General features: G+C 36.6%; 4 protein-coding genes across 4 annotated transcripts; 2 read left to right on the top strand and 2 right to left on the bottom strand.

Annotated features, from left to right (window-relative positions):
• The first annotated feature begins 242 nt into the window (after nt 1-242).
• On the top strand, nt 243-581 carry LOC140977424 (non-specific lipid-transfer protein AP10-like). The gene has a single exon (XM_073442169.1). It carries the CDS (start codon nt 243-245, stop codon nt 579-581), a length of 339 nt encoding a protein of 112 aa, XP_073298270.1.
• Nucleotides 582-1,013: 432 nt separating this feature from the next.
• LOC140977491 (transcription factor bHLH47) lies at nt 1,014-3,121 on the bottom strand. Its single transcript, XM_073442227.1, has 5 exons — nt 2,952-3,121; nt 2,788-2,859; nt 2,193-2,311; nt 1,912-2,039; nt 1,014-1,775 (listed from the first exon to the last, which is right to left on the bottom strand). The coding sequence occupies exons 2-5, from the start codon at nt 2,838-2,840 to the stop codon at nt 1,392-1,394; spliced, it is 684 nt and encodes a 227-aa protein (XP_073298328.1). The 5' UTR covers nt 2,841-2,859; nt 2,952-3,121; the 3' UTR covers nt 1,014-1,391.
• Nucleotides 3,122-5,666: 2,545 nt separating this feature from the next.
• On the top strand, nt 5,667-9,906 carry LOC140976141 (cullin-3A-like). Its single transcript, XM_073440052.1, has 2 exons — nt 5,667-6,040; nt 7,793-9,906. The coding sequence occupies exons 1-2, from the start codon at nt 5,880-5,882 to the stop codon at nt 9,828-9,830; spliced, it is 2,199 nt and encodes a 732-aa protein (XP_073296153.1). The 5' UTR covers nt 5,667-5,879; the 3' UTR covers nt 9,831-9,906.
• A 279-nt stretch (nt 9,907-10,185) lies between these two features.
• LOC140976142 (tubulin alpha chain) lies at nt 10,186-12,339 on the bottom strand. Its single transcript, XM_073440053.1, has 3 exons — nt 12,082-12,339; nt 11,125-11,730; nt 10,186-11,035 (listed from the first exon to the last, which is right to left on the bottom strand). Exons 1-3 carry the CDS (start codon nt 12,172-12,174, stop codon nt 10,382-10,384), a joined length of 1,353 nt encoding a protein of 450 aa, XP_073296154.1. The 5' UTR covers nt 12,175-12,339; the 3' UTR covers nt 10,186-10,381.
• Nucleotides 12,340-15,482: the final 3,143 nt, after the last annotated feature.

The raw sequence follows: 15,482 nt of genomic DNA, 5'->3' as shown, positions 1-15,482 counted from the left end.
ATATATATAACCAGGCTTAAATGCAACCAACATATATCATCAATCTGCTAACTAAATCCTCCCCACCCCCACACCTATCGGCAATTATAAAACTTTCCTAAATACAGTAACTAAATGACAATTACATTAAATCAAATAATCCAAAATATTCAACCATTTCTCATGTCATAATTTTGACCGCATTGTCATATGCAACTATAAATCCCACAACCCCATGCAATTCATTCGAGATCATATTAAACATGAAGGGATTTGCGATGATATTGCTTGTGGTTCTTGCGGTGGTCTCCATGGCGGTGCGGCCGGGGGAGGCCATTTCATGCGGTGACGTGCAGGGGTACCTTTCTCCATGCTTGCAGTACCTGACTTCCGGCGGGGACCCCTCGTCTCAGTGCTGTAGCGGCGTGTCGGGATTGAGCGGCAGTCTTCAGTCACAGCAGGATAGGCAGACAGCGTGCTACTGCATGAAGTCCGCCGCCTCCAGCATCCCCGTCCAGCAGGATGCAGCTGCCAACCTCCCCGGAAGATGTGGTGTTTCCGTTGGATATTCTATTTCTCCCAACGTAGACTGCAGCACGTGAGCATTCAATTTCGACAGCCTCTTGCATGCATGTCACGCACAGACATGACACACCTTTATTTAATTAACCGCACGATTAATTTTGCATTTTTTTTACTAATCCTTGTCTTTTATATTTTGATGTTTTTGAATTTGGCGCAGGATTTCTTGAGATGGGATATTGAGCATGATATCATAGGAATAAATAAAACGAGAGGAGGCTTTGTTATCAAATTTCTCCCCATTGTAATGTAGCTTGGATGCTTGTATTATGGCTTGTTATAGGAACTTGGTCACATATATGCTGTGCCCTCGGCTTTTGTACGTGTGGAATAAAAATATGCTTATTTAATTTATTTTATTATCTTATCATTTTCAAAGTAATCTAATGCTTGCGAAATGTTAATAAATTTGGTATTATACCGATATGTCATCATTCTAACTTTATTACTAATAATAAAAAAGTAAATCAGATTTACATATCAAACTTTATCAACTCCAATTAACTTGCAAGAGAAATCCACCAAGTAACCTAGTACTATAACATCAAGAAAGTCGAATCTAACAAATTTAACGTGTAATTTTCCGAAAGATTAATAATACATAAATGTGTAACAAAGTGTTCACGAGACAGCGAACTCGTCAGTTGGAATCTCCAACACTCCAAACACTTTGGAAACTTCTATATTTACTTTGGTATAAAACTCAACAAGAATGGATTCGATATGTGAATCATCGTTATCAAGTGAGCTCGTGTTCTAAATCAAGAGAGATCCGAGCCAGACTCAATTCACTCCACCATTTTGGTTCCTAAAGCTGGCCAAAGCAACTGTCAAACATCCTCAGCCACATTTGCCTGTTTGGTAAGAATATGCAACGGCCATGAGTCGGAAGATGATGCGTAACGGGGTTGTGGCCTGCTCACACTCGGAACCATGCTTGTATTAGTCTCAGAGTAGTGGCTGGGATATACTTGGGAGTCAGGATGAAGGGGCATGACATATATGGGACCTAAAATCGAGGTCGAATCTGATGCATTATGAAGTAGAGGCAATGCAACGTGATCTTCTGATGCTGGAGTCGTACCATTGCTCTGAGGCCGTGAATAATCAGAGTTTGAGCTATTCTCCCTCTCGTCTATTTCACTCTGCAGTTTCTTGATCTGAGCATCTAGAGCAGAATTCTCCTCTATGAGTTCATCCTTCTCGATTGTAACCTATCCATAGAATTGTAAATCATGAATCCCTCATCTTTCAGTAGGACAGTGGTAAATTCCATTTATATAATTCTGTAACTGTACAAAAACAAACACACTCAATATCCAATATGAAAAGCTGCACATTAGAACTTACATAATTAGATTCGGACAAGAGCGCAGCATTTTCGTTTTTCAGGTGGTCCACCTGCGCCAGCAATTCTCCTAGAAGCCGGACCGTATCTCTCAGCATGGAGGCCTTCCCATTACTTGGATGATTCAGATCTGCACATATAATTTCTATGCATTATAAACATGTATCCAACAAGGAAAAACAGTTATGAAGGGTCACTAAAATAAGCTCACAACATAAATGCGAAAAAAGTTTTAACTATAAACGGATATCAAAATCTGAACTCATGATTGCAGGGGCATTACCAAGAGCTTTGTTTAGATCCAAGAATAATTCATTTATGTGGTCTCGTTTTAGCTTTTCCCTTTCAGCTTTGTGAATTTTTCTTGGAATTTTAATCAGGTTCTTTTTTCTGGGGCACAACCTGCAGCATCAAGAATCAGTTCGTTTGTAAGAACAAGGTAAGTTTATCACAACATTACAAATTCCTCTACCGAAAATTGGAAAACATAATCACGAAAGCAAACATCGAAAGCGCCGAACCAGCATAGTATACACAACATTTCCTATATACCTACACAAATCTTCGAACTGGATTAATATAGCAAAGCAACGATGAAGCTTGAAGGTTAAATTATTGCATTTGACAAAATGTTAGATGCACATATCCTTTTCTCCACGGAAAGCTCCTCATCAGCCAAAGAAGAAGACACAAACGAACGACTTCAGCCATAAATTTTCTTCACTTTTCATAAGTCATAACTGTTCCCAACCAGTAATTCTTAATCTCTGAATCGATTTTGATGGAAAAAATCCCCTAAAAGTAATGCATGAACTCAAAATTCATCTACAACAGAGCTCCGGTCACCTAATGCACATAAAAACAATAAGCAAACGAACCTTGTTGTTGCATTGACTTGATTAATGACTGAATCACCAGCTTCAGAACCCATTCTGTGAATCTTTATTCCCCTAATAATCGACCAAAAAGAAAACAAACAAATCTTCAACAATCAACAAAGGCAAAAATTTAGAAGTTTTGAAACAGATAATCAAGAACATACCTCGAAATTCCACAGAAATTACTCAAACAGGGAATCGAATTCGGTCATTCATAACTTATACGAAGGAATGTGGGCGAATGCTATATTGCATGAGTGGGCGTGTGGCCGGCGTTTGCCCCGAATGGGGATGGCATGAGCCAGCCACAAGGCCAGGATAAGTGAAATTACTCAATGTCCTTGACGAGGAGCAGTATTTACACATCTGTTCATCTCTCTATCCTCCGAGAATTGAGACAATGACTGAGGGCAGATTCGTCTGTCTGTAAATGTCTGAAGAAACGACATCGTCTTGTGCTTGCTTCGGATGAGCCCGGGAACCTCGTGGCACGTGTACAGTCAACTTCTGGGACTCGGCCAAACTTGTGATGTATGCGTTGAATTTTTATTTATTTTTTACAATAAATTTTTAGAGTAACACTTAATTAAATTATTGCTTAAGAGAAGAATAAAGTTATATATTTAATTGAAGATTAAAAATTTCTACATATCAATAATTAAATTATTTAAACGAGCACGTGAGCAAGTAAACTTCTAGGACTCGAGTAAAACGTTTCATTACTGATGTCAAAATGTTTGGTTTGGGACGAGGTTTTAAGTTGGAGACTCGATTATTTTTCTTCCGGATAAAAGAGGATAAACCTATGAATAAGAACCATTTATAATGTGATCTTTAAATTCGAATGCTTGGTTTGTCAATTATGATATTTTTTAAAAAATATATAAAAAATAGATTTTTAACGTATAAGATTTAATATCATAATATTTAAAACTTAATTTGTAGAGTCACAAATTTAATTTTATTTTAGTATAACCATATCATACCAAAACAGTTTTTAAAAGTAAAATTGAACATATTTTAGCAGCACACAAACTATTATTTAATAACTAAAAAAATATAATAACATTTTGGTGGGTCCAATGACGTACAATCTCAACATAATGCAGTTTTAATTTAAGAGTGGTTTGCAGCTCAAGTGGTTAACAAGAATCAAGGAACTATATATTTGTCCTGGAGGTCATAGGGTCTATTCTTGGGGAGGCACGAACACTACTGTCAGGGGTAGTGAATTCTGTGAGTGAGGCCGCGGCGGGTCCTTACAATAAAAGGCGCCTTTTATTGTAAAGTCCTAGGCCGTTGCCTGTTCAGGACCCTGCAATCACAGTTCCTAGGCCCAACCCAGCTTACTTTACTCATCGGACTCCTCGACGCCACGAAAGTGGAGTTTGTGCCTTCCCAAGATTCGACCCCTCAACCTCCTGGCATATAGGTATATTGGCTGCAATCCTGGTAGCCCACAAGTGGTTACCAAGAATCAAAGAACTATGTACTTGTCTTAGAGGTCATAGGTTCGATTCTTGGGGAGGCACGAACACTACTGCCAGGGGTAGTGAGTTCTGTGAGTAGGTCCGGCTGAGTCGTCAGGTTCGATTCTTGGGGAGGCAGTGACTCCAGCACCTGGGTTGGGGAGTTCTGTGAGTTTTATTGTAAGGACCCGACGACTCAGTCGCGGCCCCACTCACAGAACTCACTACCCCTTGCAGTAGTGTACGTGTCTCCCCAAGAATCGAACCTATGACCTCCAGGACAAGTACATAGTTCCTTGATTTTTGGTAACCACTTGAGCTAGTTCGCAGTCAGACGAATTTTTATCTGTATGACAGATCAATTCTACCGATATTGACAATAAAAAATAATACTCTTAAAATTGAAATACNATTGTGTGTGACAAATATGTAGTATTAGATATTTGGTATATGAGTGAAATCCCATTATTTTTATTCTACCACATACTTTTGTCTTCAACGTCTTTTCTTTCTTATTTTTTTTAATCACCCAACCAAATCATAAGTAATAAAAATTATTTAAGGCTTCATACATTAGAATTTTTTGTCGTGAAAATTAAATTAACAATATATGATTAAAAATTTATATAAAAATAATTTGTGAGGATTATCTTTACAAGATTATAAAAAGCATGAGTAGACTTGGGGGTTATAGTCTAGTCCATAAGTATTTTTAAATGACAAAAACTTGTGTAAGACGGTCTCACGGGTCATATTTTGTGAGACAGATATCTTATTTGTGTCATCCATGAAAAAATATTACTTTTTATGTTAAGAATATTATTTTTTTATGAATATCAGTAGGGTTGACTCGTCTCACAGATAAAGATTCGTGAGACCGTCTCACAAGAGACCTACTCTTTTTAAATACAAATGAAAATTTGTTGTTTCAGACTTTTTTATTTTGATCTTTTACATCTTTAAATTTTAATTTTGTGTATTTCATTTTTGGTCATTTTTACATAAAATTCTCACACAACAATGTATGTGTTAGCGTTACATGACTCAATTACAATAATACATAAGTGCACTTGACGTTGTTAAAAAAATAATATACTAAAAATGAAATTTGATAACACATGAACTAAAATCATAAACAGAAAAATATATAAGACAAAAATTGTAATTTTTTTCTAATTACAAATTATGTTTTGAAACTAAATGATTCCTAATTGTCATGAAATTAGATTTTAATTGGCATGATCATGAAATATTAAATTTCGTATTTATTCATTTGATTCAAGTATGATATAATTTCATTAATTCTTTAGATGAACAATTATCTCCCATTTCTCATTATTTTTTTATTCAAAATTTTTTTGTGCATGTATTGTGTAAAACAAAACTATAAAATTGATTTATATAAGAGGAAAAATATGAAACATGAACCATTTCACCGGCGGACTGGGGAAGAAAGAGAAGGGCGTAGGTTAGAACAATTATGCGAGCGGGGCGATAATAAGAAATCGAGCGTGAATCCGAGTTGCTTGATTTTCTTTCTTGAACCTGAATTCTCTTTCAAGTAATCTGTTGGTTTGTTGGATTCGATTCGCAGTTCTGATTGAAAAATTTTGGGGAATTAAGATGAGCGGACCGAAGAAGAGGAATTTTCAGATAGAGGCGTTCAAGTATCGGGCGGTGGTGGACCCGAAATACGCGGATAAGAGTTGGGCTATTCTGGAGCACGCGATTCACGAGATTTACAATCACAATGCTAGTGGTCTCAGCTTCGAGGAGTTGTACAGGTTTCCTTCCCGTTAATCGTTTGGTTGAATTGTTTCTGACATTTCGTTTGCTTCTGCTTTGATGTTTTATGATTAATCTTTGAAGTCTTTGGAGTGATTGAATTGAATTTTGATGAATTTCCTTTTTGTTTTATTATTGATCGTGTTGTTGTTTGAGTTTAAAGTTAAGAATAAATCGAGTTACTGCAAAAAGCTTTGTTTCTATTGTTATTGTAAGTTTTCTAGGGCTAGATTTGTATCTCTTGGTCGAGAAACCAACATGCCTAGAAATTCGATGAAAGATATAGTGGAGCTGTGGAGGCAAGAATTTGACTTTTTGTCTTCAGCCACCCCATCTGTTGGCAACATATTTCCTAAGATACAATCTATATCGCTTTAAGATTGAATCACTACAAATTTTAAAGTCATAAGAACGTCAAAATGGTCAGAGACTCAGAACGTTGTATAACTTTGTGCAGTAAATCCCGAGTCTCAAACTCTAAGAGTTGGGAATCTTAAAGATTCAAATTCAAGATATTTCACGCCTTGCAAAATTGGATTGAAGTCCCTAGCTTTTTACTCTAGTCATGGTTGAGCTCAAGGAAGAGGGACCGAGGAAGACTTGGTTCACAACGATAAACCAAATAAAATATTTTAAAATATTGATGAACTGTCATATGAAATAGAGCGTAAATGCATAATGATATAAGAGGATACATGTAGACAACCATAGACAACCCAACTCAATGCGATAAAGACTTATTGTTATATTTAAACATTATTGTTGGAAAAAAATTAAAAACCAGAAGAAATTCTTGAATGTAACTCGAATCTCCAATTTAAGCATAGGATTCGTAGAAAATTTAAATTCAAAATTTTACATCTTGCAAATTCAGTGTAAAAACTTAAAAATTAGAAATAAGAATGAAATTCGAGAATAGGGAGAGGAAAGAATGCAAACTAAGTAGTAACTAATTTTGGAAATCTGGGGGTTTATTTACTTTTTTTTTTTAAAATTTTGTACTGAAAAGACATGTCTTTTCACAAAGGGTGCATCTATAAAATACTGGCGCTCAGTGTCTTTACATTTTTTCAAAATTTTTGTACTGAAAAGACGTCTTTTCACAAAGGCTGCATCTGTAAAATACTGGCACTATGCTTTAATTTTCAGGGCTGTTGGCCAGGCACTGCGACGCCAAAGCATGGAACCATGACAATACCATGTTCTTCGCCATGGCTCCACTCACTCCACTGTTCAAATTCAATAATTTCAAACCAAGAATTTTGGACTTGAAATTTCATTTTCCTGTTATTGGTTTAAAGAAAATAAATATGCCATGAACATCTAATACAATATGGATTTCGTTCCTCCAATTTATTTTGGGAGTCAACGCATGGAATCCGGTCAAATAAGTTTCTTAAATCAATGGCTGTTAAGCACATTTTTCCCAACAGCTATAGAGGCATCGGGTGAAGGTAGGCTGACCGTGATATGTAGTTTATGTCTTTATGACATTGGAATTGCGAATCAGTGTGAGGATAGATTTGGTGGCAAATTAAAAGTAACTATTGAATTTCGATTGGGCCCTTCATGATGTGCTTGGTGAATGCCAGGATGATGACTTTTCTCGAGGAAAAGTTAATTTAGTTTGAGATATTGACAGTATTGAATGTTTTTTGTTTCAGCTTGTCTTCAATAGTTCGAAAGTAGTCTTGATCACAGCATCTGATCCAAAATACTTATAAACCTAGTTGCTTGTTTATTGTTATCAGGAATGCATATAATATGATCTTGCACAAACATGGAGAGAAGCTCTATTCCGGCCTTAGCTCTACTATGACTGAACATTTAGTAAAATTAGCCGAGTCTATAGAGGCTGCTCAAGGTGATACATTTCTCGAGGAGCTCAATCGGAAATGGGCCGAGCATTACAAGGCATTGCAAATGGTCAGGGACATATTAATGTATATGGACAGAACTTATATACCAAGTACGCGTAAGACTCCTGTTCACGAGCTTGGGTTGAATTTATGGAAAGAAAACGTTATCCACTCTAGCAAAATCCAAACACGGCTTCAAGACACTCTTCTTGAACTCGTGTGGCATGAGAGGAATGGAGATGTTATTAATAGAGGTCTAATGAGGAATATAACCAAAATGCTAATTGATTTGGGCCCTTCGGTATACCAAGAAAACTTCGAAAAGCCGTTCCTTGATGTGTCAGCCAATTTTTATGGTGTGGAATCTCAACAGCTTATTGAGAACTGTGATTGTGGGGATTATCTGACGAAAGCTGAAAAACGACTTAATGAAGAGATAGACAGAGTATCGCATTACTTGGATGCAAGAAGTGAATCCAAAATAACCAATGTAGTAGAAAAAGAGATGATTGAAAGCCATATGCATAGATTAGTTCACATGGAGAACTCTGGTTTGGTCTGTCTGATACTTGATGAAAAGCTCGAGGATTTGGGGAGAATGTACAGTTTGTTACAGAGAGTGCAAAATGGACTCACATTAATCAAAGATGTCATGACTTCACATATTCGAGAAACTGGAAAGGATCTAATTTCTGATCCAGAAAGGTTGAAGGATCCTCTTAATTTTGTTCAAGAGCTTTTGAATAGAAAGGACAGATTTGACAAGATCATTAGCTTAGCTTTCAATAATGACAAAATCTTCCAGAATGCTCTGAATTCTTCCTTCGAGTATTTCATAAATCTTAATCCACGCTCCCCTGAATTCATTTCTTTGTTTGTGGACGACAAGCTTCGAAATGGATTAAAAAAGGACAAAGAAGATGATATAGAGACTGTGTTGGATAAAGTGATGATTCTTTTTCGCTACCTCCAAGAGAAGGATATTTTCGAGAAGTACTACAAGCAGCATCTGGCAAAGAGGCTTCTTTCAGGGAAAACTGCTTCTGATGATGCAGAGAGAAGCTTGATTGTAAAGCTCAAAACCGAATGTGGCTATCAGTTCACCTCAAAGCTGGAAGGAATGTTTACTGATATGAAGACTTCTCAAGATACAATGCAGGGGTTTCATGCTGCAATGGGTGCTGAGATAACTGATGGACCAACACTTTCAGTCCAGGTCCTCACTACTGGATTGTGGCCAACTCAATCCATCTCGACTTGCAATCTTCCTTCAGAAATCCTAGGAGTTTGCGATAAATTCAGGACATACTATCTTGGAACTCATTCGGGGCGCAGGTTAACGTGGCAAACAAACATGGGCAGTGCTGTTTTGGGTGCAACATTTGGAAATGTCCAAAAGGAGCTTAGTGTGTCCACTTATCAAATGTGCATCCTTATGCTATTCAATAACGCCGATTGCCTAAGTTACAAAGAAATAGAGCAAGCTACTGAGATTCCGCCCTCGGATTTGAAGAGGTGCTTGCAGTCATTAGCTTGTGTCAAGGGGAAAATTATCATTAGAAAAGAACCAATGAGCAAAGATATTGGTGAGGATGATGCCTTTTTCTTTAATGATAGATTCACATCCAAACTGTACAGGGTGAAGATAGGTACTGTTGTTGCACAAAAGGAGTCTGAATCTGAGAAGCTGGAGATGCGACAAAGAGTGGAAGAGGACAGAAAACCTCAGATCGAGGCAGCCATTGTGAGGATCATGAAGTCCAGGCGGGTGCTGAATTACAATAACATAGTATCCGAGGTAACTAAACAACTACAACCACGATTCCTCCCCAACCCAGTTGTTATAAAGAAACGAATTGAATCGCTGATTGAGCGTGAGTTTTTGGAGAGGGACAAAACAGATAGGAAGACGTATCGTTACCTAGCTTGAAGAAGTAAAACCTTCTCCCGTATGTAGTTTCTGTAATTTCGTCTGGATTCTTTCAGCTTCAAATTTCCGAAAGATTTTGGAAACATCCATTGTAGACGCGTGAGAACAGTGAATCAATCATATTGTTTACATTGCAGATCAGATGAAAAAACATGAAAGTAATGCGTCATTTTTAGGTTGAAAATCATCTCCTACGTCACATGGAATCCTGATATTAACGGGTTCTTTCTAATTGAATTTTGTTGAGGGTAATTAGGATCTTTTCTTTTTGTTTTCGTCATTACGGGACTTGCTTTTTAACCATGGTCGGAAGGATTTTTCTTAAAAAAGGCATAGGCCTCGCCCAAAGCATGAATTTCAAATAAAAGTTTGAGCACCACAAATTCCAAACATTAAGACCAATTTTTGAGGATACAATAACATGTTTATTCTCGACCACACAGAAAAATGCCACATCATACAAGTAGCAAAAAGCAACACGAGTGAAAAAGTTAACCCAATGAGACCATTGGTTTCACAATCTTCAGTCAAAATAGCCACACAACCCCAGCTTAGTAATCATCATTGTCTTCATCTTCTCCCTCCCCAGACTCAGCCCCAACTTCTTCATAATCCTTCTCAAGTGCAGCCAAATCCTCCCTAGCCTCAGAAAACTCACCTTCTTCCATTCCTTCACCAACATACCAATGCACAAACGCACGCTTAGAATACATCAGATCGAACTTAATATCGATCCTCGAGAACACCTCAGCAACACTGGTCGAGTTGGAAATCATGCAGACGGCCCTCTGCACCTTGGCCAAGTCGCCACCTGGCACAACGGTTGGAGGCTGGTAGTTGATACCACATTTGAAACCAGTTGGACACCAGTCCACAAATTGGATAGTCCTTTTTGTTTTGATTGTTGCGACAGCAGCATTAACATCCTTGGGGACGACATCACCTCTGTACATCAGGCAGCAGGCCATATACTTCCCATGGCGTGGATCACACTTGACCATCATGGACGATGGTTCAAATGCTGTGTTTGTAATTTCGGCAACAGAGAGTTGCTCATGGTATGCTTTCTCAGCCGAGATCACAGGGGCGTAGGATGAAAGCATGAAGTGAATTCTTGGGTATGGGACCAAGTTGGTTTGGAACTCATTCACGTCCACGTTCAGTGCCCCATCAAAACGCAACGACGCCGTCAAAGAAGAGATTACCTGGAGATACGAACACATGGTTTTAGGACCATATCATTTTTTTACAAATAAAATGTCATGAAATTAAATAATGGATCTCATATGTTTACCTGAGAAATTAGCCTGTTCAGATTTGTATAAGTAGGCCTCTCAATGTCGAGCGATTTCCGGCAAATATCATATATAGCCTCGTTATCAAGCAGCACAGCAACATCAGTGTGTTCCAGAAGTGAATGTGTAGAAAGAACAGAGTTGTACGGCTCTACAACAGCTGTCGAAACCTGGGGAGATGGGTAAATCGTAAAACCCAATTTTGACTTCTTGCCATAGTCAACAGACAACCTCTCGAGCAACAGAGATCCAAGCCCAGATCCCGTACCACCACCCACAGCATGGAAAACAAGGAATCCTTGCAAACCAGTGCAGTTATCTGCAAGCTTGCGGATCCTATCCAGGCATAGATCAACGATTTCTTTGCCAATGGTGTAATGTCCTCTTGCAAAGTTGTTGGCTGCATCTTCCTTTCCGCTAATCAGCTGTTCAGGGTGGAATAGCTGGCGATATGCACCAGTGCGCACCTCATCAATAACAGTTGGCTCGAGATCTAGAAACACCGCACGAGGTACATGCTTTCCTGCACCTGTTTCGCTGAAGAACGTGTTGAAGGCATCATCCCCGCCCCCAACAGTTTTATCACCAGGCATTTGTCCATCAGGCTGCGAAGATTTTCAGTTGAAACATACTAACAAATCAATCTCAGAACATCTATCGATAAATATTGATTAGATCGGATCTAGTATTCACACAACGAGAATGCAAGTCGGTGAAAAAATTTGCTACAATCCAAAATCTCACGTATTTTCCTAAGATCTACGTGAGTTCTCGTATCATCTTCACGTAGACAATTAATTATCCCAAAAAAACCTAGATCGAACTTAAACACAAATCAAGAGGAATTTATATAAAAAAACGCAGAGAGTTCCGAGATCTGAGGGAAAAAATTTAAGATCTAGCACATTTCTCATTCGATCTAACAAATTAAACAGAAACTGTGGAACATAACGAACCTTAATGCCATGTTCAAGGCAGTAGAGCTCCCAGCAAGCATTTCCGACTTGAATACCAGCCTGGCCAATGTGGATCGAGATGCATTCCCTCATTTTCACAGGATTTCAACGAAGAAATAGAGAACACAAAATACAGAGGCGTATACGAAGACGTCTCTGGAGGAAATCGAAGAGAGATTGCGAAGGGTTAAAATTAGCGGACGAGGAATTTATAGTAAAGATGGTGGGTGGATAGAGAGAAGAAGATAATTTCTTGGGTTGAGGTTTTTTTTTTGAATTCTGAAAATCTCTACAGCTGGCTGGTGACCGTTGCTTCCTCATTTCATGGGATTTTTCAAATTTGAAAACCTTGATGGATTTTACCGTTGTCTGATTCGATGTGGATATGGGCCGCTAATATTCTGGACAGGCCCAAGATATGGGTGCATTTGTGGAAATAGACTGGAAACCATGAATTAAACATGTTGGGTGTATACTGTGTACAAGCCTCGAGTTATTGCATATAATGTGTAGTTGAAATACATTGTAATTATTCGATAAATAGTTTAATGCAGTTAGTACGACTCTATTTGGATGGAAAAATTCATGGTTTCTCTTTCAAATTCAAATGCCCAAAAAAAATCCAATCCCCTTGAACTCAATTGCCCAATAAATTTTATATTTTCTAAATAAATTTATTTATGTTCTTCTATGAAAGCTTCCTTATCTAAAAATCCAACCTCTATAACTTTTTATGCTCACAAAAGGTGAGAGATACGACATCGAAGCATAGCCAAAAAAAAAAAAAAAAGAAAAAAAAGTGCTCATCACATGAAATGGACCCAAACCTAGTCAAATCATTGAGGTGGGTATACTCAAGTCAAGACTGAAAGCAAAAAAAATATGGGCCAAAATTGCATCACCCATTATAAATGTATTTTATTAGAGTTTCTTGAATTGGCTAAGGCACATTCATATCTTTTTTATTACATTAATGCTAACTTTTGTAAAAGTATTTCCAACTCATGTCTTCTACTTTTCAAAAATGCATGTGCACACAAAATTAAAGGGTAAAATAGATGTAATTAATAAGTGTTTGGTGGAGTGTCAAAAGAAGAAGAAGTCCATTCAATAGTTATTACATATATCTCTCGCAGCAGTTGAAATGATCTTTATTTGTTTGGGTATGTATAAAATGAAACCATGTATCGTATATGTATATGCATGAACAGAAGGAAAAAAAATATATAAAACATGTCGATAACTCTGATACCAGAAAAAAGAAATATAAAACACGTCGATAACTCTGATACCATGTTAGCGATCTATTGTTTTAGAAGTTTGAACTTGTAGAAAGTTGATTGATTATATTTTTATTTAAATTTAATGATGAATAGTGAAATTACAAGACTTACCACTTTGATTCATCCAATTTTTTTTTTTTAATCTAACTTAAAGTCTACGTCCTTTTAGGGACAATCATATATGACATGTCGAGAAAATTATTATAATCGTTAAAGAAAATAATGTGAGCGACAAGGTATCGAAGGTGCGATATTATCAACATGCAAAATGACAGGCAAAACGTCACATTAGGTAAATTTTAGATAATTGTTACTTTGAAATATATAAATTGATTTGATAATCCACCAGCAGGATTCCATGGAAGCATGTACTTTAGAATAGCAAAATTTGTTTCCACTCTAATGTCTCTTTCTAATTTATAATTCTCCATTATTAATATTATACTTTCGTATGGAACTCACTAGAAATATCGGGTTCGACTCTAGTAGATTAGACTAGCACGAATTCAGATCTCTGACCTACTCTGAGCCTGAAATCACAAAGGAGACCATTAGAAGGGGTCGAGACGGTGTCCGACGTAGCCTCTCCGACGCTCAAGTCAAGTACCGAGTACGAAAATGTGAGAGCAGCTAAAGATGCTGCTAAAAATCAAAATAACAAATGAATAAATTAGTCTCTCAAACTTGGTATTTATAAAAGAGTACAAGAAATCCATTATAGGCCACCTACCTTGATCCAAAGATCCAAAATCTGGTTTGAGCCTGATCTTGATGAGTTCATTTACCAGTTTACTATTTTAATCTCACCAAAACTTGAAGTTCTTGGGAAATAAATCGAAGGGGTAAGTATGGTTGCTTTCGCTTTGGACTACAAAAGCTATTGGAAAAAAAAAAATAGAATATTGTTCCCCCATTAAAAAATTTTCTACGTGTGACCCATTTTTTATTTAAACATTACCTTTAATTTTGTGGTTTCGTTACTTTATCTATGTATAATATTGCTATTTTATTAAGCAAGAGACCATCATATATAATAATTGTATCGGTAATTTAGTGTGGACAAAAGTGAAATTACGATTCTAATCCTATTTCTACTAAATTTTAATAATAAAAATTTAGACAAAGAAAAATTAAATCGATGTTATTATATTTTACAAAAAAATAATTATTTCACATAAAGTTATAATTAATTTCAAATTTTAATATTCTTGCAAAAAATTGATAGTATATATTATAATGGCAAAAACTTGTGTGAGACGGTCTCATGAATCGTATTTTGTGCGAAAGATCTCTTATCTGGGTCATCCATGAAAAAATATTTTATTTTTTATGCTAAAAGTATTACTTTTTATTGTGAACCATGAAAACGTATTACTTTTTATGTTAAGAGTATTAGTTTTTATTGTGAATATCCGTAGGATGGACCCGTCTCACAGATAAAGATTCGTGAGACCGTCTCACAAGATCACTTACTCTATATTAATTTGGCTAAAAGGAAAAATTTTATTTTCTCTTTTTAGGTAATCGATGACCTAAGTTACATGATCATGTGTTATGAGTATTGTATCGAAGAAGGGCTCACGCCTAGGAATCATTTGGCATACCAAGCATCATCGATTGATTTTGGAAAGCTAATTAGAATAATTTTTTTAATATTATACATAATGTTCTAAAAAATTGGTTGGGGGATGTTTTAAATGACTGTATTCGTTGAATATTTGGATTAATATTGTTAAATAATTAATATTAGTAAGGAATATTGGGTGTAATTTAAATTGAAGCTACGCACATGCCTGCAAATAGTTAACCTAGCAAAAGATGGCATTATATAATGAAAGAATATGCTAAACCTTCATTATTTCACCGCAATGCATCCACTGTCCCCAAAAGCAGCTACAACAAAATGATAGCAACTACATTTTATTAATTTCCGTTATAGTTGTATACGTGTATATTATATAAAACTAACAGATCATGACACACGTGATGCATTATACATTATATAAAACTAACAGATCATGGCACACGCGATGCATTATACATTATATAAAACTAGCAGATCATGACACACACGATGCATGTGTTACGTATAAAAGTTTGATAATTAAATAGTTTTTT

This window comes from Primulina huaijiensis, chromosome 5 (genome assembly GCF_012295235.1).
Source record: "Primulina huaijiensis isolate GDHJ02 chromosome 5, ASM1229523v2, whole genome shotgun sequence".
Lineage (NCBI taxonomy): Eukaryota > Viridiplantae > Streptophyta > Magnoliopsida > Lamiales > Gesneriaceae > Primulina > Primulina huaijiensis.
This window is presented reverse-complemented; position numbering and strand designations above follow the sequence as displayed.

Bases quoted from the DNA above. Each gene is read 5' to 3' on its own strand.
- LOC140977424 (XM_073442169.1), top strand. From the start codon at position 243: ATGAAGGGATTTGCGATGATATTGCTTGTGGTTCTTGCGGTGGTCTCC.
- LOC140977491 (XM_073442227.1), bottom strand. From the start codon at position 2,840: ATGGGTTCTGAAGCTGGTGATTCAGTCATTAATCAAGTCAATGCAACA. The intron at 2,312-2,787 runs GTTCGTTTGCTT...TTGATGCTGCAG, and splicing joins CAAGTCAATGCAACAACAAG to GTTGTGCCCCAGAAAAAAGA. The intron at 1,776-1,911 runs GTAAGTTCTAAT...TTCTATGGATAG, and splicing joins TCTTGTCCGAATCTAATTAT to GTTACAATCGAGAAGGATGA.
- LOC140976141 (XM_073440052.1), top strand. From the start codon at position 5,880: ATGAGCGGACCGAAGAAGAGGAATTTTCAGATAGAGGCGTTCAAGTAT. The intron at 6,041-7,792 runs GTTTCCTTCCCG...TATTGTTATCAG, and splicing joins AGCTTCGAGGAGTTGTACAG to GAATGCATATAATATGATCT.
- LOC140976142 (XM_073440053.1), bottom strand. From the start codon at position 12,174: ATGAGGGAATGCATCTCGATCCACATTGGCCAGGCTGGTATTCAAGTC. The intron at 11,731-12,081 runs GTTCGTTATGTT...AAATCTTCGCAG, and splicing joins GCCTTGAACATGGCATTAAG to CCTGATGGACAAATGCCTGG. The intron at 11,036-11,124 runs GTAAACATATGA...TCGTATCTCCAG, and splicing joins TGAACAGGCTAATTTCTCAG to GTAATCTCTTCTTTGACGGC.